General features: G+C 42.8%; 1 protein-coding gene across 12 annotated transcripts in view; it reads left to right on the top strand.

Annotated features, from left to right (window-relative positions):
* LOC112254118 (chromodomain-helicase-DNA-binding protein 6) overlaps positions 1-21,394 on the top strand; it is a 107,014-nt gene that overhangs the window by 57,808 nt on the left and 27,812 nt on the right. For all 12 annotated transcript variants that reach the window (XR_006083711.1, XR_006083712.1, XM_024426360.2 and 9 more), the window contains 6 exons: positions 6,595-6,771; positions 7,002-7,145; positions 7,894-8,149; positions 9,437-9,647; positions 10,266-10,461; positions 10,956-11,120. Coding sequence is in view for 10 of the 12 variants with exons in the window: in XM_024426360.2 (XP_024282128.1) it covers positions 6,595-6,771; positions 7,002-7,145; positions 7,894-8,149; positions 9,437-9,647; positions 10,266-10,461; positions 10,956-11,120 (1,149 nt within the window). In the remaining 2 variants the exon portion in view is untranslated. The remainder of the gene's footprint in view (positions 1-6,594; positions 6,772-7,001; positions 7,146-7,893; positions 8,150-9,436; positions 9,648-10,265; positions 10,462-10,955; positions 11,121-21,394) is intronic.

The following is a 21,394-nucleotide window of genomic DNA, read 5'->3' as shown; positions in this document are numbered from 1 at the left end:
CGAGCGGGAAGAGGAAAATGGTGTACGTATGTATGTATGTGTGTGTGTGCGTGCGCGTATGTGTGTGTATATGCATGGGTATATGTATGTGTGTGTATGTATGTGTTTATATATATGCGCGTAGATATGTGTAAGTGGGTGCTGTTTTTCTTGTTTTTTTTCTGTTGTTTGTCTCTGTTGTTGTATCTCTTAATATGGGTGAAAATTGTGAAATTCCAATAAAAATACTGTTACAAAAAGATGAGAGAGGCCTGTAATTTTCATCATAGGTACACTTCAACTATGACAGACAAAATGAGGAAAAAAATTCCAGAAAATCACATTGTAGGATTTTTAATGAACTTATTTGCAAATTATGGTGGAAAATAAGTATTTGGTCACCTACAAACAAGCAAGATTTCTGGCTCTCACAGACCTGTAACTTCTTCTTTAGGAGGCTCCTCTGTCCTCCACTCGTTACCTGTATTAATGGCACCTGTTTGAACTTGTTATCAGTATAAAAGACACCTGTCCACAACCTCAAACAGTCACATTCCAAACTCCACTATGGCCAAGACCAAAGAGCTGTCAAAGGACACCAGAAACAAAATTGTAGACCTGCACCAGGCTGGGAAGACTGAATCTGCAATAGGTAAGCAGCTTGGTTTGAAGAAATCAACTGTGGGAGCAATTATTAGGAAATGGAAGACATACAAGACCACTGATAATCTCCCTCGATCTGGGGCTCCACGCAAGATCTCACCCCGTGGGGTCAAAATGATCACAAGAACGGTGAGCAAAAATCCCAGAACCACACGGGGGGACCTAGTGAATGACCTGCAGAGAGCTGGGACCAAAGTAACAAAGCCTACCATCAGTAACACACTATGCCGTCAGGGACTCAAATCATGCAGTGCCAGACGTGTCCCCCTACTTAAGCCAGTACATGTCCAGGCCTGTCTGAAGTTTGCTAGAGAGCCATTTGGATGATCCAGAAGAAGATTGGGAGAATGTCATATGGTCAGATGAAACCAAAATATAACTTTTTGGTAAAAACTCAACTCGTCGTGTTTGGAGGACAAAGAATGCTGAGTTACATCCAAAGAACACCATACCTACTGTGAAGCATGGGGGTGGAAACATCATGCTTTGGGGCTGTTTTCTGCCAAGGGACCAGGACGACTGATCCCTGTAAAGGAAAGAATGAATGGGGCCATGTATCGTGAGTGAAAACCTCCTTCCATCAGCAAGGGCATTGAAGATGAAATGTGGCTGGGTCTTTCAGCATGACAATGATCCCAAACACACCGCCCGGGCAACGAAGGAGTGGCTTCGTAAGAAGCATTTCAAGCTCCTGGAGTGGCCTAGCCAGTCTCCACATCTCAACCCCATAGAAAATCTTTGGAGGGAGTTGAAAGTCCGTATTGCCCAGCAACAGCCCCAAAACATCACTGCTCTAGAGGAGATCTGCATGGAGGAATGGGACAAAATACCAGCAACAGTGTGTGAAAATCTTGTGAAGACTTACAGAAAACGTTTGACCTCTGGCATTGCCAACAAAGGGTATATAACAAAGTATTGAGAAACTTTTGTTATTGACCAAATACTTATTTTCCACCATAATTTGCAAATAAAAAATTCATTTAAAAATCCTACAATGTGATTTTCTGGATTTTTTTTCTCATTTTGTCTTTCATAGTTGAAGTGTACCTATGATGAAAATTACAGGCCTCTCATCTTTTTAAGTGGGAGAACTTGCACAATTGGTGGCTGACTAAATACTTTTTTGCCCCACTGTGTATGCAATTTAATATTAATACCATTTAAATGTAGATGTTTTTTGCATTGGATATATTTACCATATCATATGGAGACATAAACCTTTTACCTTATCATAAGTAGACATAATTGCAAATTATTAAATCCTTCCAATATTTAGTTACGAATTGAACTTTAAATGAGTTGACTCTTCACATGGGATGATTTTACTGAACAACAAAAGGGTATATTGAATGATCCCCAATGAACCATCACATCTCCCAAAAACATTTTCAACATATATTTTTAAAACGATAGTCTAGAAACTAAGGCTTAGGTTGTCTTTCTCTCCGGCTTCCATGTCTTCTCCCTGGACCTCCTCAATGTCCACCTCTTGAACATCAGCGTCTGAGGCCTCATCTTCACTGTCACTTTCCGACCTCGTTGAGGATGGCTCATTGTCAGGCTCAAATTTGCCCGGATGGCCACCAATTTTTCAACCCTTGTATTGGTCAGCCTGTTGCGTGCTTTGGTGTATGTGTGTGTGTGTTCCCAAACAAGGACCAGTTGCGCTCTGAGGTGGCTGATGTTGGTGGGATTTGGAGGATGATGGAGGCAACTGGTGGCTGAACAGACAGGTTGCTCTTGCCAGTATGGGCTTCAGGCAGAAGTCTTCACGCTTTTTGATATATTTCAGAACTTTTCAGTGCCATGATGTCCTTGGGGAGCAGATTCAATGCATGAGCAGCACAGCCAATGGGTGTGATGTGAGGGTAGGAGTCCTCCACTTTAAACCAAGCAGCCTTCATGTTTGCAGCATTGTCTGTCACCAGTGCAAATACCTTCTGTGGTCCAAGGTCATTGCAGATGAGCTGAAGGCAGTCATCAATGTAGAGACTGGTGTGTCTGTCCCATGTCTGTGCTCTTGTAGAATACTGGTTGAGGGTTGGAGATGATGTAGTTAATTTTTCCTTGCCCATGAACATTCGACCTCCCATCAGAGATGATTGCAATGGTCTGCTTTCTCTATGATTTACTTGACCTTCACTTGAACTTTGTTGAACTCTGCATCCAGCAAATTAGTAGATAAATCATGTCTAGTTGGAGGGGTGTATGCTGGGCGAAGAACATTCAGCAATCTCTTCCAATACACAATGTCTGTGAGCATCAGAGGTGAAACAGTTGCATACACAGCTCGAGCAAGACATTCATCAGCATTTCTCTGACTACGTATTTCCAATAAGTCAAAAAAACTTCTGATTCCAGGAGGGCCATGAGCTGTTGCTATCGATAAGGTGTCTGATTCATCATTTTCACCTCGAACAGAAGTAGAGGAACTTTTGTCAGAGGTTTCTTGTTGTGAGCGCTGAGAGAACTTTATGCACTTGGCCAGATGATTCTGCATATTTGTTGTATTCTTCACAAATGATTTGGCACAGTATTTGCAAATGTACACAGCTTTTCCTTCTACATTAGCTGCTGTGAAATGTTTCCACACATCAGATAGTGACTGTGGCATTTTCCTGTAGAGATTAGAATGTTTAAAACATTTTTTTAACAAAAACAGTTCCATGTAGACATAAATAGTTAAGTAGTTAGATTAAGCAACTCCTTTGTAATATAAATGTTTTAAAATGAAACATGTATGGAAACAGATGAATTACCACTCCACAGTTAGCAGGCTCAATCAATCTACCCACATGGTAGCAAAAACTAACTAGCAGAAATTGTTAACAAATTACTAATTATTTAAACACACTTTGCTGTAGGCTACTATTTACTAGTTAACAAAAATCATGTATGTCATATAAAATATGTTTACCCCACCCAGTATTGTAATCAAAACTTACCAGAAAGCATGTAGTCCTTGGCTCAGACAGTGTTGTAGTGTAGGCTCAATAGCATCTCATTAGTTAGCTGTACATGTGATGGAAGAGTGCACTGCACATGTGATGGAACAATGCACTGTGCATGCAGAGGGTTGCAATTCCATTGAATTAGGGCTAGTTTAACCAAAATATGCCACAAGACCTATAATTGCCTTGTGTATCCCACAAAAAAGGTTCAAGTCAAGTTTTATTGGTCACATACATATGGTTAGCAGATGTTAATGCGAGTGTAGCGAAATGCTTGTGCTTCTCGTTCCAACAGTGCAGTAATATCTAACAAGTAATCTAACAATTCCCAACAACTACCTAATGCACATATATCTAAAGGGGTGAATGAGAATATGTACATAAGTATATGGATGAGCGATGGCTGAGCGGCATAAGCAAGATGCAGTAGATGGTATAAAATACAGGATATACATGTGATATGAGTAATGTAAGATATGTAAACAATATTACAATATTAAAGTGGCTTTGTTTAAAGTCACTAGTGATCCATTTATTAAAGTGTCCAGTGATTGGGTCTCAATACAATATTTATATGTGATATGAGTAATGTAAGATATGTAGACATTTATTAAAGTGGCATTATTTAGAGCGACATTGTTTACAGTGACTAGTGATCCATTTATTAAAGTGTCCAGTGATTTAGGTCTCAATGTAGGCAGCAGCCTCTGAGTTAGTGATTTCTGTTTAGCAATCTGATGGCCTTGAGATAGAAGCTGTTTCTCAATCTTTAGATGTCATGGAGGGCAGGTAGTTTGCCCCCGGTGATGTGTTGTGCAGACCGCACCACCCTCTAGAGAGCCTTGCGGTTGAGAGCGGTGCAGTTGCTGTATCAGGCTAGCCTGACAGGATTCTCTTGATTGTGCATCTGTAAAAGTTTGTCAGAGTTTTGGGTGACAAGCCAAATTTCTTCAGGCTCCTGAGGTTGAAGAAGCGCTGTTGCGCCTTCTTCACCACACTGTCTGTGTGGGTGGACCATTTCAGCTTGTCTGTGATGTGTACGCCGAGGAACTTAAAACATTCTACCTTCTCCACTGCTGTCCCTTCGGTGTGGATAAGGGGGTGCTCTACTGTTATTAGCTAACTTTTTTTGCTGAATTTACGAAAAATTACCGGGCTTAACTTTCCATGGAAAATTTCCGACCCTTTGCAACCCTAATGATTTGTAATGATGGCTGCTTGTCAAGCTAGCTAAGATTTTGAAAGTATGATGTTGACATGCTCAGCACAATCAAAGCTACGGTAGATATAATGTGATTTGATGTAATTTATCTGTGGCCAATGACCTTGAGCCTTCTTGGATGGGCATTTCTACTGTAAATTTATGGCAGCACCCAAAGGGGCTTGAACTGCTTAGCTCTCCCTATAAATTCTACAGTGATGTAGTGTCCCAATGAGTGACAGAAAGCACTAAGCTAGGCTGAAACACCTGCTTTTTGGAGCTGCCTTACTCAGAGACAATGTTTGTATGTGGCTTCATTATTAAGGATGATTTTTTTTCCTACATTGTTTGCAAACAGATATGTGACACGAATTAATGCCAGAATAACATGGAAAACAGGCTATTTATTTGTATAACAAAAAAAATATCTATATTTTAAAAAATGTTTTAGCTAAACAGGTGTGCCTTGAATGATTGGTCGCCGCTGGTCAAATTGACAATAAAGGCAACTATAGTGGGACTTTGTCCTCGTGTTTCTTGGCCAATTATATAATGTTTTTCAATGTTCGTTTGAGTTTGCTGCAACTGTCTGCTGCTTAGAAGACATCACAGTTGGAGATTTTCTTCATCATAGTCCAGCGAGTGCCCAAGTTACCACTGTAATGGCCCATCCCTTAAAGGGGCAACCGAAATATTCTCCCTTAATGATTGTTTTTGATTTGAGCATGGATCACTCCTAAAAACGTATATTCATTAACTTTTAGTAATTTATTATCATTTAAACACTCATACTTCAGCTCTTCTCTTTATTTGTGTGCTTCATTTCTACTTGTAATCTTTGAATCCTTGAAAAAAATGTCAGAGTGGAGCCGTGAACTATAATAAATAAGCCATATCACTCAGTCTTTTGTGGCAGGTTAGGCATTTAGTTGATTCTTGATGTTCAGTTGTAGAACTGTTTCTGTTTTTACTACTGTATCTAAATTATTTATTTTAACATACATTGGTTAAAAGACTCAGGTCACAAAAATGAAATGAAATGAAGCAATTACTTCTTGTTTTAGAAAAACAAACCATGCTCATCCGTATTTGTTTTTTGGGAGGTGTAATTATGTCGCAAAAATATTTGGGCTGGTAAAGAAATCTGAGTGGCTGGTAGATTTTGTAACTCTTCCTGCCACAGTGGCTGGAGGACCGAAAAGTGAATTTTCCACCTTCATTAGAGAACGTAGCAGAACCTTGCTACTAGTATGTCGGTAAATGTGTTTCCATGGTACTGACAATATCTGCACTCCATGCTTCTCGAGTGGTTTTAACAAACTCATGTTAAGGAAGTAGTCTCCAGGTAAGGTGTTTGAAGTAATGGAGGAGAGCTTTAATGGATGAGCAATGTCCGTGACCCACTTCCAGCTCAGGCCGGAAGAAATCTTAACTGAATGATTGCTGTGGTGAAGGGGGCACAGACACAATTGCAGGTTTGATTATTGTCTTCTAGCGTTCCAAGATGGAACAACTTCACAGAGAACGCCTGGCATTATGGAATGCACATCAGAATGACAAATATTATGCATTTGGTTATTTGATCAGGGAGGACCGCAATGTGTTGCCACTGAAATTGTCTTGATTTTACCATGGTAGGATTACACTTATTTACAGCCAGAACTGTTTTTGCTTCTGCCTTCCTGTAGGGCAAATTCACGGCATTCAATCGTTTTTAAAGCTGTGTAAATAATTGATCAAATGTTTTATTCCCCCCCCAATCTTTCCTTTTCTTCCTCCTTTGTCTTTCTCTGTGTATAGGGAAATGTAGTGTTGGGCGGGTACAAGTTCCACGGAGTGATCACCACCTTTGAGATGATCATGGCCGACTGCCCGGAGCTGAAGAAGATCCACTGGCGCTGCGTGGTCATCGATGAGGCCCACCGCCTCAAGAACCGCAACTGTAAACTCCTGGAGGGCCTCAAGCTCATGAACCTGGTGAGGGGGTAGCTAGCTAGCTAACTCTTGACCATTTGCAATTGTTCTTTGTAGTCAATTCAGTTCAGCACCAGCCAAGGCTGATAGTAGCATGGATGCCCCCCCTTAGTCAAGAGGGAAGTACAGCAGAAAAAAAATTGTAATCAGCCAGAGTCGGATCTCTGAGTCGATGATGCATACCAAGTTGTCTGAGTGTCATGAACAAAAACTATAAACCCTAACTCCTGTAGGAACACAAGGTCCTCCTGACAGGCACCCCCCTGCAGAACTCAGTGGAGGAGCTCTTTAGTCTGCTCAACTTCCTGGAGCCCCTACAGTTCCCCTCAGAGAGCCTCTTCTTGGAGGAGTTTGGAGATCTGAAGACTGAGGAACAGGTGATTTTCTCAGGGGTACCCTTTTAGGGTGGAAAAACTGTGGGGAAAAGTGGGTAACTTTCCTTGGGAATTTACAGGAATATATAGGAAACTTGCAATGGGAATATACAGGAATCCATGGGAATGTTGATTCTTACTCGTAGATACCCTTCAGCAATTTCCTTTTAAACGTTGTATCATACACTTAATGACTACTACTAATGCTTCTGAACAAAACAAAGTCTGCACTTTACATCATCAAGCAGTTGTTGAATCCGTGTTATCAAATTGTTTCTTCTGCAGATAATTTAAACATATTGTTATGAGTTGCGCCACTGTAAGTTATTGTTGTGTCTACGGCAATTTTATACATTCATTCTAATAATTTAGCAGACTGCCTTATCCAAAGGGACTTACAGGAGCATTTAAGGTTAAGTGCCTTGCTCAACGGCATATTGACAGATTTTTCACCTAGTTGGCTCTGGAATTCGAACCAGCAACCTTTCGGTTACTGGCCCAATGCTCTTAACTGCTAGGCTACTTGCCTCTTGGTTGTCCAGCCCAGACTAAACAAACAATTGTTTTGTCTGAGTCTAAACTTAACATATTGCTAAGTATCATTACTGCAGACCATCAGATCCTGACCACCTCTGTCCTCTTCCCCCAGGGTCGGGGTCAATTTTAATTTAACTCAGTCAATTTATGTACATCCAGAATTGACTGAATTGGAAATGGAATTTACACCAACCCTGATCTCCTAATCCTCCAGGTGAAGAAGCTTCAGGCCATCCTGAAGCCCATGATGCTGCGGCGGCTGAAGGATGACGTGGAGAAGAACCTGGCGCCCAAGGAGGAGACCATCATCGAGGTGGAGCTCACCAACATGCAGAAGAAGTACTACCGGGCCATCCTGGAAAAGAACTTCACCTTCCTGGCCAAGGGGGCCAACCAGCACAACATGCCCAACCTCATCAACACCATGATGGAGCTGCGCAAGTGCTGCAACCACCCCTACCTGATCAAAGGTGACGTGTGGACACACAAATGAAAGCACGCATCACACGTACACACACACGCTCTACAAATGTTCGTAGTTCATAGTTCATAATAAAATTTTAACTTCTCTGGGGTAGGCGGGAAGCTTGCGTCCCACATGGCCAATAGCCAGGGAAAATGCAGAGCGCCAAATTCAAATACATTTCTATAAAAATCAAACTTTCATTAAATTACACATGCAAGATAGCAAATTAAAGCTACACTCGTTGTGAATCCAGCCAACATGTCAGATTTCAAAAAGGCTTTTCGGGGGAAATCATAAGATGCTATTATCTGACGATAGCACAACCTTAAACAATGAGAGTAGCATATTTCAACTCTGCAGGCGCGACACAAAACGCAGAAATAAATTATAAATCATGCCTTACCTTTGACAAACTTATGTTGGCACTCCTATATGTCCCATAAACATCACAAATGGTCCTTTTGTTCGATTAATTCCGTCGATATATATCCAAAATGTCCATTTATTTAGCGCGTTGGATCCAGAAAAACAGCGCTTCCAACTTACGCAACGTCGCTACAAAATATCTGCCAAAACATTTCAAACTACTTTTGTAATACAACTTTAGGTATTTCTAAACGTATATAATCGATCAAATTGAAGACGGAAGGATCTATGTTCAATACAGGAGCAAAACAAACTGACGCTACTTTTCTGGTTACGCGCCTCTATCAAAAGGTACACATGAACTGACGTTCGTTCTGAGCTATAGTACTTCTTCATTACACAAAGGAAAAACCTCAACCAATTTCTGCAAACTGGTGACATCCAGTGGAAGCGGTAGGAACTGCAGGAAAGTCGATTAGAATTCTGGATTCCCCATGAAAACGTATTGAAAAGACTAAATAAATAAATAAATAAAATCAATCTGAATGGTTTGTCATCTGGGTTTCGCCTGCTAAATAAATTGTTATACTCACAGACATGATTCAAACAGTTTTAGAAACTTCAGAGTGTTTTCTATCCAATACTAATAATAATGCATATATTAGGTTCTGTGACAGAGTAGGAAGCAGTTCAGTTTGGGTAGAAATGTTGCCCCCTACCACAAACAGGTTAATTATAAAACGAGTCGACGGTTCGTGACCTGACCTGTGTTCCTTCTAGCATCCATAGTCCATAGGACTCAGTTTAATTCCACCCTGACTTTATGGAAATGGCTTCATACCGATTTTCTCTGACCTTCACAAGGTTCTCTACAATGCATTTTAAGTAGACCTTTTTCTCCCTTATCTTCTCTGGACATGTCTAGGTGCTGAGGAGAAGATCCTGGATAGCTTCAGGAAAACGCACAGCCCTGATGCTTGGGACTTCCAGCTCCAGGCCATGATTCAGGCAGCGGGGAAGCTGGTGCTTATTGACAAGCTGCTGCCGAAGCTGATTGCTGGCGGCCACAAGGTGCTGGTCTTCTCCCAGATGGTGCGCTGCCTGGACATCCTGGAGGACTACCTCATCCAGAGGAGGTTAGGTTGGGGCTGAGGATAGAGTTGAGAGCGTGGCTGGGGATGGGTTTGGGGTTGCTGGACTGGGCTCAAGCTCTGCTCTGTGTGCGCACATCACAATCCCCCTCACCCTCTGCTCTAGTCTAAAAAGAGTCAGACCAAGACTGCAATTGTGTGGAGTTTATCAAGTAGGGGAAAATATATGATTTTGCTGGACAGTTCCAAGAACAACAGGAAAGGCACATGTGTATAACAATATTAATGACTGGGATTTTATAACATAATGATAAATCTGTGTTAGACACACATTTTTACAGGATATCTATGATCCGTAGGAGATTTTAACTGGAATATACAGTGTAAGAGGTGACCAAGCATTTTAATTGGAGATACAATATGAATATTGCAACAACAAAAAAATATAAATGAAAACACAGTATGAATGAATATGTTTGAATACATAATATGTACTGTATGTATTGTAGTGAATTCGGGGGTAGCCCGACCAGTACTCAAACCTGGTTCCAGCGACTGTGAGCCCAACACCTTCACAGTTACGCCAAGAGATCCGAACCTCTTGATGAGGTCGTTCGGTTGAGGTTGCTACAGTATGTTCATAAGTTATATGTGTGGTTCTAGGTACACCTATGAGCGCATAGACGGCAGAGTGCGGGGTAACCTGCGCCAGGCAGCGATCGACAGATTCTGTAAGGTGGACTCGGACCGCTTTGTGTTCCTGCTGTGTACCCGTGCTGGGGGCCTGGGCATCAACCTGACCGCTGCAGACACCTGCATCATCTTCGACTCGGACTGGAACCCCCAGAACGACCTACAGGTTAGACAACACAAAGTTCAGCACCACTTTCTGGACCTTGACTAAACCTAGTCCTGGACTAAAAACCTAGTACTGGACTAAGAAGTGTTATACTCATTTCATGCTTTCATATTGTCCTGTGTGGCTCAGTTGATAGTGAATGGCGCTTGCAATGTCAGGATTGTTGGTTTGATTCCCTCTGGGTACACCACTGTATGTGTATGCACTCACTACTGTAAGTCGCTTTGGATTCAATTTCATACGGTATGAAATGGTATAATAGCTATTTCATGTGGGCATGCAGTATGAAATGGTATAAAGGAAAAAGATTACTCACACAATGTTCATATTTTTATTCTATGTTTTTTTTTGTACTACATTGATATTGATTACTGCGTTGATGTATTTAGTGCTTGCAAGAAAGGCATTTCAGTGTACTTTAAACTTTGAATGCCAGTGTAAAATAACTGTTTCAAGCCGTGTGTGTGAAACTGCTCTGTTTGTGTCCCTGCCAGGCCCAAGCTCGCTGCCACCGCATTGGCCAGAGTAAAGCAGTGAAAGTGTACAGGCTGATCACCAGGAACTCCTATGAGAGGGAGATGTTTGATAAAGCCAGTCTGAAGCTGGGTCTAGACAAGGCTGTGCTGCAGGACATTAATCGAAAGGGCAGCCTCAATGGGGTGAGTGACTGCTATGATCGCCTGGTCCCATATGTTTGTGCTGTCTTGCCAACTCCTATTGTCATCGTCCCATCGTCATGCCAGCACAAACAGATCTATGACTAGGTTATACTATGAAGGATGATTTCTGGATTGTCTTTGTATACAGTGAGCTCCAAAAGTATTGGGACAGCGACATATTTTTTTGTTGTTGCTTTGGCTCATCGGATTTGAAATTATTCATTTTTTAATTTGAGGGTGAACCGTTGAGAAATTACAGAACTTTTTGTACATAGTCTACCCAAATTAGGGGACCAAAAGTATTGCAACAAATTCACTTACATTGCATTTACTTTTTCCACATTTTGTTACGTTACAGCCTTGTTCTAAAATTGATTACAAAAATTCCCCCCTCATTAATCTACATGACAAAGCAAAAACAGGTTTTTAGAAATTCCTGCAAATGTACACTGCTCAAAAAATAAAGGGAACACTAAAATAACACATCATAGATCTGAATAAATGAAATCTTATTAAATACTTTTTTCTTTACATAGTTGAATGTGCTGACTGTGCTGTCAACAAAATCACACACATTATCAATGGAAATCAAATGTATCAACCCATGGAGGTCTGGATTTAGAGTCACACTCAAAATTAAAGTGGAAAACCACACTACAGGCTGATCCAACTTTGATGTAATGTCCTTAAAACAAGTCTAAATGATGCTCAGTAGTGTGTGTGGCCTCCTTGTGCCTGTATGACCTCCCTACAACGCCTGGGCATGCTCCTGATGAGGTGGCGGATGGTCTCCTGAGGGATCTCCTCCCAGACCTGGACTAAAGCATCCGCCAACTCCTGGACAGTCTGTGGTGCAACGTGGTGTTTGTGGATGGAGCGAGACATGATGTCCCAGATGTGCTCAATTGGATTCAGGTCTCGGGAACGGGCGGGCCAGTCCATAGCATCAATGCCTTCCTCTTGCAGGAACTGCTGACACACTCCAGCCACATGAGGTCTAGCATTGTCTTGCATTAGGAGGAACCCAGGGCCAACCGCACCAGCATATGGTCTCACAAGGGGTCTGAGCATCTCATCTCGGTACCTAATGGCAGTCAGGCTACTTCTGGCGAGCACATGGAGGGCTGTGCGGCTCCCTAAAGAAATGCCACCCCACATCATGACTGACCCACCGCCAAAACGGTCATGCTGGAGGATGTTTCAGGCAGCAGAACGTTCTCCACGGCGTCTCCAGACTGTCACGTCTGTCACATGTGCTCAGTGTGAACCTGCTTTCATCTGTGAAGAGCACAGGGCACCAGTGGCGAATTTGCCAATCTTGGTGTTCTCTGGCAAATGCCAAACATCCTGCACGGTGTTGGGCTGTAAGCACAACCCCCACCTGTGGACGTCGGGCCCTCATACCACCCTCATGGAGTCTGTTTCTGACCGTTCTGAGCAGACACATGCACATTTGTGGCCTGCTGGAGGTCATTTTGCAGGGCTCTGGCAGTGCTCGTCCTTGCACAAAGGCGGAGGTAGCGGTCCTGTGCTGGGTTGTTGCCCTCCTACGGCCTCGTCCACGTCTTCTGATGTACTGGCCTGTCTCCTGGTAGTACCTCCATGCTCTGGACACTACGCTGACAGACACATCAAACCTTTTTGCCACAGCTTGCATTGATGTGCCATCCTGGATGAACTGCACTACCTGAGCCACTTGTGTGGGTTGTAGACTCCGTCTCATGCTACCACTAGAGTGAAAGCACCGGCAGCATTCAAAAGTGACCAAAACATCAGCCAAGAAGCATAGGAACTGAGAAGTGGTCTGTGGTTATCACCTGCAGAACAACTCCTTTATTGGGGGTGTGTTGCTAATTGCCTATAATTTCCACCTGTTGTCTATTCCATTTGCACAACAGCATGTGAAATATATTGTCAATCAGTGTTGCTTCCTAAGTGGACAGTTTGATTTCACAGAAGTGTGATTGTCTTTGAGTTACATTGTGTTGTTTAAGTGTTCCCTTTATTTTTTTGAGCACTGTCACCGAAGTATCACATTTACATAAGGACTCTGTACTTTGTTAAAGCACCTTTGACAGTGATTACAGCCTTGAGTCTTCTTGGATATGACGCTACAAGTTTGGCATACCTGTATTTGGGGAGTTTCTCCCATTCTTCTCTACAGACCCTCCAAAGCTCTGTCAGGTTGGATGGGGGGCGTCGCCGCACAGCTATTTTCAAGTCTCCAGAGATGTTCGATCTGGTTCAAGTCCGGGATCTGGCTGGGCCACTCAAGACCATTCTGAGACTTGTCCCGAAGCCACTCCTGCGTTGTCTTGGCTGTGTGCTTAGGGTCGTTGTCCTGTTGGAAGGTGAACCTTCGCCCCAGTCTGAGGTCCTGAGCGCTCTGGAGTTGGTTTTCATCAAGGAACTCTCTGTACTTTGCTCCGTTCATCTTTCCCTTGATCCTGACTAGTCTCCCAGTCCCTGCCACTGAAAAACATCACCAACGCATGATCCTGCAATCACCATCCTTCACCATAGAGATGGTGCCAGGTTTCCTCCAGATATGACGCTTTGCATTCAGGCCAAAGATTTGAAGCTTGGTTTCATCAGACCAGAGAATCTTGTTTGTCATGGTCTGTGTCTCTTTAGGTGCCTTTTGGCAAACTCTAGCAGGCTGTCATGTGCCTTTTACCGAGGAGTGCCTTCCGCCTGGCCACTCCACCATAAAGGCCTGATTTGTGGCGTTCTGCAAAGATTGCTGTCCTCCTGGAAGGTTCTCCCATCTCCACAGAGAAACTCTGGAGCTCTGCCAGAGTGACTATCGTTTTCTCGGTCACCTCCCTGACCAAGGCCCTTCTCCCCCGATTGCTCAGTTTGGCCGGGTGGCCAGCTCTAGGAAGAATCTTGGTGGTTCCAAACTTCTTCCATTTTGAAAATGATGGAGGCCACTGTGTTCTTGGGGACCGTCAATGCTGCAGAAATGTTTTGGTACCCTTCCCCAGATCTGTGCCTTGACACAATCCTGTCTCGGAGCTCTACGGACAATTCCTTCAACCTCATGGCTTGAAATTTGCTCTGACATGCATAGTCAACTGTGGGACCTTGTATAGACAGGTGTGTGCCTTTCCAAATCATGTCCAATCAATTGAATTTACTAGGTGGACTCCAATCAAGTTGTCGAAACATCTCAAGGATGGTCATTGAAAACAGGATGCATCTGAGCTCAATTTCGAGGCGGGGTATTGTGTGTAGATTGCTGAGGAATTTTTTTTTTAGAATAAGACTGTAATGTAACAAACATGAATGCAAACTAATATTTTCTTTCTTCAGTCACTTGCTGCATTCTGTTGTTATTTGAACAGAGGTAATTCCTGCTTCCGAGCCGGCCTGTCACAGAGTAGAGACTGGGCGTGGTTTAGACTCACCCAGCCTATCGTTGATTGTTGGCGTACGAGCTGGTACCAGCCCCCGGGCTATCCAGTTGATAGATGTAACTGTTGCTGTGTAGAGTATCTATGCGCTCATTCCCTAGATACCGTTATCACATATCTGGTTTCTGTTATTGTTAAGTTTGAGTTCTAACAAAAAACAGTCTGTGATTTGCTACACTATGTTCTGTATGTGTCTGTTTTTATGTTATTCTGTATTTTTCCATTACGAGAAAGGCCCATGGCCCTGAAACTGTTAACAATGTCTCAAGTCAGCTACGTTGCATAACACATACACCCACACAAGCCAACAGAAAATAATATTCAATCACATATGATATGGTAACGGACTATAGTGCATAACACAGAACCTCACAATTCCCGACTCAGTTTGAGTGTGAATGTATCGGCCTAGTGACAGTGGAAAATAAACCCATAGCTCCATCACCCAATGGCATGTAGGGGTAATGTATTACAATGTAAAATATTTATATCCTATAGCACCACGTGTGTATTCTCATTTACAATTAAATTCATCCGTTAAATAAATAATACGAGCACATTAAATTACGTTATTGTACACTTGCCTACTCCGCTATCTACACAGTAAATAATATTGCCTACGTACTTTCGACAATATGTTATCAACTCATTATGAACAAAAATATATTTTCAAATAAACCAAATGTGCCTTAACACATTAGGCCTAAATATTTCCTTACCATATCACAACTTAAATATAGCCTACTTACTCAATTGGATTAAGGACATCTTGGTCATGATTTTAATCGTCTCCAAGGAAACTATCTGGGCAGACATGCGAAAATCGCTTCTGCAGCTTGTAAAAAAAATATATAAAATGAATGTCTGTGTCGCCGTCGAGCTCTCAAATACCGTGCTGGTCTCTCACTCTATGAACGGTCACTGCGATCTGGAATCCTTGGGATGTCCTTACCCTAAACTGACACTAAACGTAACCATTTTACATTTATACTTGAGGTATGGACATCTCAAGGTTCCCAAATAGCACGGACCCTCTGAGAAAGGCTAAGAACTGCTGTATTCGATTGAAGGGACATCCCAAGGTTCCCGAATAGCACATATGAACTGCGGAAAAATAACAAATTCGATATTTACAATTTTAGTGGCCTTTTTAAGCATTCTAGTACAGTTAAATAGTTAACACACACACATGTACGCAACGTTCTAAGGCACTGCATCTCAGTGTAAGATGCGTCACTACAGTCCCTGGTTCGAATCCAGGCTGTACCAATCACAGCCGGATGTAAGAGTTCTATAGGGCGGCACACAATTGGCCCTGCGTTGTCCGGCCCGTCATTGTAAATAAAAACTGACTTGCCTAGTTAAATAAAGGTTACACACACACACCACACTAACCAAAAAGTTATTTTGTTGGCATTTACGTATGTCCCCATTACCAGTAAAACATAATCAAAACCTATTTCTTTCACTTAATTGCTGTTCTGTTTCATTGTTAATTTGTTCAGTTTCATTCTCAACCAGGATTTCATACATGTCAAACAGTGAAGTTTCAGCTCTGTGTGTCCGTGGCCTCTCTTCCTCGGTGCTCACTATCACTGTGTCTGTTTCCATCTTGTCCAGCTGTGTATGTTATATTTCACGTAAACCCTGTTTCTCGTCTGCATCGAAGTAGCGGTCCTTGTACATAGCATCGAGGCGACACAGTAAAGAGAGAATGCCACCGATTTGCTTGATCACAGCCTGTGTCGGCAGTTTTGTTCAGCAGGCGTTTCAATGCCATGACCGAGGGTATCACGTCTGCTGCAGGCGCAGTTGATGAGCTTATTTCTCAAGTCAGTTGATTGAATGGAGCTAGCTAGTGTGTTCATGTTTCCAAGTTTCAAACATGTTCTCAAATGCCATTGAAATGGCAGTAGCTGTATGACAACCAGCACATTCATGAGCCTGCAATATGACTTTCTTCAGTATGAATTCCCGACAACCCACTGTGCTGTCAGACTCAGCATGCTCATGGGGCTGATATCGCTGGTCCAAATGTCAGTCGTGAAGCGAATAGCAGTGACGCCATTACTGTGTAACTCCGGTAGGGCAACATCTGAAAAATAGAGCACTTGGTATTGTGTACCGGTGCTTGACCAGTTGGTGAAAGCCAACATCACCCACAACAGAGAATCAAATCAAATCAAATCAAATTGTATTTGTCACATACACATGGTTAGCAGATGTTAATGCGAGTGTAGCGAAATGCTTGTGCTTCTAGTTCCGACAATGCAGTAATAACGAACAAGTAATCTAACTAACAATTCAAAAAAAAAAACTACTGTCTTATACACAGTGTAAGGGGATAAAGAATATGTACATAAGGACATATGAATGAGTGATGGTACAGAGCAGCATAGGCAAGATACAGTAGATGATATCGAGTACAGTATATACATATGAGATGAGTATGTAAACCAAGTGGCATAGTTAAAGTGGCTAGTGATACATGTATTACATAAGGATGCAGTCGATGATATAGAGTACAGTATCTACGTATGCATATGAGATGAATAATGTAGGGTAAGTAACATTCTATAAGGTAGCATTGTTTAAAGTGACTAGTGATATATTTACATAATTTCCCATCAATTCCCATTATTAAAGTGGCTGGAGTAGAGTCAGTGTCATTGACAGTGTGTTGGCAGTAGCCACTCAATGTTAGTGGTGGCTGTTTAACAGTCTGATGGCCTTGAGATAGAAGCTGTTTTTCAGTCTCTCGGTCCCAGCTTTGATGCACCTGTACTGACCTCGCCTTCTGGATGACATCGGGGTGAACAGGCAGTGGCTCGGGTGGTTGATGTCCTTGATGATCTTTATGGCCTTCCTGTAGCATCGGGTGGTGTAGGTGTCCTGGAGGGCAGGTAGTTTGCCCCCGGTGATGCGTTGTGCAGACCTCACTACCCTCTGGAGAGCCTTACGGTTGAGGGCGGTGCAGTTGCCATACCAGGCGGTGATACAGCCCGCCAGGATGCTCTCGATTGTGCACCTGTAGAAGTTTGTGAGTGCTTTTGGTGACAAGCCGAATTTCTTCAGCCTCCTGAGGTTGAAGAGGCGCTGCTGCGCCTTCCTCACGATGCTGTCTGTGTGAGTGGACCAATTCAGTTTGTCTGTGATGTGTATGCCGAGGAACTTAAAACTTGCTACCCTCTCCACTACTGTTCCATCGATGTGGATGGGGGGGTGTTCCCTCTGCTGTTTCCTGAAGTCCACAATCATCTCCTTTGTTTTGTTGACGTTAAGTGTGAGGTTATTTTCCTGACACCACACTCCGAGGGCCCTCACCTCCTCCCTGTAGGCCGTCTCGTCGTTGTTGGTAATCAAGCCTACCACTGTTGTGTCGTCCGCAAACTTGATGATTGAGTTGGAGCGTGCATGGCCACGCAGTCGTGGGTGAACAGGGAGTACAGGAGAGGGCTCAGAACGCACCCTTGTGGGGCCCCAGTGTTGAGGATCAGCGGGGAGGAGATGTTGTTGCCTACCCTCACCACCTGGGGGCGGCCCGTCAGGAAGTCCAGAACCCAGTTGCACAGGGCGGGGTCGAGACCCAGGGTCTCGAGCTTGATGACGAGCTTGGAGGGTACTATGGTGTTGAATGCCGAGCTGTAGTCGATGAACAGCATTCTCACATAGGTATTCCTCTTGTCCAGATGGGTTAGGGCAGTGTGCAGTGTGGTTGAGATTGCATCGTCTGTGGACCTATTTGGGCGGTAAGCAAATTGGAGTGGGTCTAGGGTGTCAGGTAGGGTGGAGGTGATATGGTCCTTGACTAGTCTCTCAAAGCACTTCATGATGACGGATGTGAGTGCTACGGGGCGGTAGTCGTTTAGCTCAGTTACCTTAGCTTTCTTGGGAACAGGAACAATGGTGGCCCTCTTGAAGAACGGTTGATTGTCAAGGGCAATTGAATTCCATTATCTTGCGATAATGGATTTCGCCTTTGAGTTGTCTCGCTGAAATGTTCTTACTCTTTCAAATGACTGCTCGATCCACACAGCAGACATAGTGGGCTAGGTTAGGAATGCTGTGTTTCACGTGTTGCTCAAAATTTTATGTGGCATCATTACGTCATGTACCAACATTATATAGGTATGCATGTCAGATTTGACACCGGTTTTGCACATTGGCGTTAAACTAGATATCGGGCCGATGTTGGCATTTTTAGCTAATATCGTCCGATTCCAATATGTTCACCGATATTGTGCATCCCTCATTGTTAGCATTGTTAAGTATCTTGCTAGCTGGATGGAATTATCCGTTAGCTAGCCAGAGAAATGTTGATCAACATTAGCCAACTTAACTGATCAAATAATTGTGTTTATGGTGTGAAGATTAGCTGGCTAATAAAGTCAGACCACTAACGTTAGCAACCTAACAAATTCGCTATAATATTAACTGGTAATATTACACGACTCCTTGCTGTTCCTCAAGTTATAACACATTAGTTGCTTACTGTACCCTGGCAATCTGTTTGAAATGTTAACTAGTTAGAAGTTAGTTCGTCAGCTGGTTATCTGTGAACTAATGTTTTCCCTCTACAGTATGTGGTTAATTTTCAGAATGAGAGAATTAGGTGAAAATGAGGCATTGCTTATTAAATATTTAAATGTCGCTGGAGCCGGGCCTGGCTTAAGCTGGATGCCAAAAGGAACACCACACACTTCCCCCTTCTTGCTTTTTCAATACAGTGGATAAAAATGGGTATGCCAGGTTTACTCTGCCTGAAAGAGATCAATTATGCCAACAAAGGGTATCATGGTCTGCTGACACATTGAACAGATGTCCACAAGCAGAAAGTGTGCAGTGTAGCTCAAAGAAAATGCTTTTGTTGTGTTGAACTTGACAGTAACACTTGTGAGATTGAGGGGGGGTTATTACATTTCTTTACTCAGTGAACTTTATTTTTGCACACATGTAACCGTGCACTTGATCGAAGTCTACTATAGTGACCACTATAATAGAGCAAAAATAGGATGCTTGTTTGTTTCATTCTATTTTTACTTAAGAGGGTTTATTTCCCTAAGTGCAATTTTTGGATGTGTGTGTGTGTGTGTGTGTGTGGTCACACGTGTTCTATTATAAAGGCTGTTATGGCTAACTGCAATATTAGTGTATTGTTTTTTTTCTCAAGACTTGAGTGTCATTTGCAGTAAAGTCTAGGCAACAAATAACATTGGATCGCTTTCTTTACATTTTTTAGCTGTGTGTTAGGTTCACATTAACCACTTTATTTTACACACAAAGACTGACCATGTACAGTCGTGGCCAAAAGTTTGAGAATGACACAAATATACATTTTCACAAAGTTAGCTGCTTCAGTGTCTTTAGATATTTATGTCAGATGTTACTATGGAATACTGAAGTATAATTACAAGCATTTCATAAGTGTCAAAGGCTTTTATTGACAATTACATGAAGTTGATGTAAAGAGTCAATATTTGCAGTGTTGACCCTTCTTTTTCAAGACCTCTGCAATCCACCCTGGCATGCTGTCAATTAACTTCTGGGCCACATCCTGTTTGAAGGCAGCCCATTCTTGCATAATCAATGCTTGGTGTTTGTCAGAATTTGTGGGTTTTTGTTTGGCCACCCGCCTCTTGAGGATTGACCACAAGTTCTCAATGGGATTAGGATCTGGGGAGGTTCCTGGCCATGGAACAAAATATCGATGTTTTGTTCCCTAAGCCACTTAGTTATAACTTTTGCCTTATGGCACGTCGCTGGAAAATGCATTGCTCGTCACCAAACTGTTCCTGGATGGTTAGGAGAAGTTGCTCTCAGAGGATGTGTTGGTACCATTCTTTATTCATGGTTGTGTGCTTAGGTAAAATTGTGAGTGAGCCCACTCCCTTGGCTGAGAAGCAACCCCACACATGAATGGTCTCAGGATGCTTTACTGTTGGCATGACTGATGGTAGCGCTCACCTTGTCTTCTCTGGACAAGTTTTTCTCCGGATGCCCCAAACAATCGGAAAGGGGATTCATCAGAGAAAATGACTTTACCCCATTCCTCAGCAGTCCAATCCCTGTACCTTTTGCAGAATATCAGGCTGTCCCTGATGTTTTTCCTGGAGAGAAGTGGCTTCTTTGCTGCCCTTCTTGACACCAGGCCATCCTCAAAGTCTTTGCCTCACTGTGCGTGCAGATGTACTCACACCTGCCTGCTGCCATTCCTGAGCAAGCTCTGTACTGGTGGTGCCCCATGCCGCAACTCAACTTTAGGAGATGGTCCTGGCGCTTGCTGGAGTTTCTTGGGCGCCCTGAAGCCTTCTTCACAACAATTGAACTGCTCTCCTTGAAGATCTTGATGATCCGATAAATGGTTGATTTAGGTGCAATCTTACTGGCAGCAATATCCTTGCCTGTGAAGCCCTTTTTGTGCATAGCAATGATGACAGCATGTGTTTCCTTGCAGGTAACCATGATTTACAGAGGAAGAACAATGATTCCAAGCACCACCCTCCTTTTGAAGCTTCAAGTCTGTTATTCAAACTCAATCAGCATGACAGAGTGATCTCCAGCCTTGTCCTCGTCAACACTCACACCTGTGTTAACGAGAGAATCACTGACATGTCAGCTGGTTCTTTTGTGGCAGGGCTGAAATGCAGTGGCAATGTTTTTTGGGGATTCAGTTCATTTGCATAGCAAAGAGGGACTTTTCAATTAATTACAATTCATCTGATCACTCTTCATAACATTCTGGAGTATATGCAAATTGCCACCATACAAACTGAGGCAGCAGACTGTGAAAATTAATATTTGTGTCAGTCTCAAAACTTTTGGCCACGACTGTAGATCATATTCTTTGTTGTTTAATTA

The sequence above is a fragment of the Oncorhynchus tshawytscha genome, linkage group LG07 (genome assembly GCF_018296145.1).
Source record: "Oncorhynchus tshawytscha isolate Ot180627B linkage group LG07, Otsh_v2.0, whole genome shotgun sequence".
Lineage (NCBI taxonomy): Eukaryota > Metazoa > Chordata > Actinopteri > Salmoniformes > Salmonidae > Oncorhynchus > Oncorhynchus tshawytscha.
Note: the sequence above shows the minus strand (reverse complement) of the source record. Positions and strands in the feature narration are given on the sequence as shown.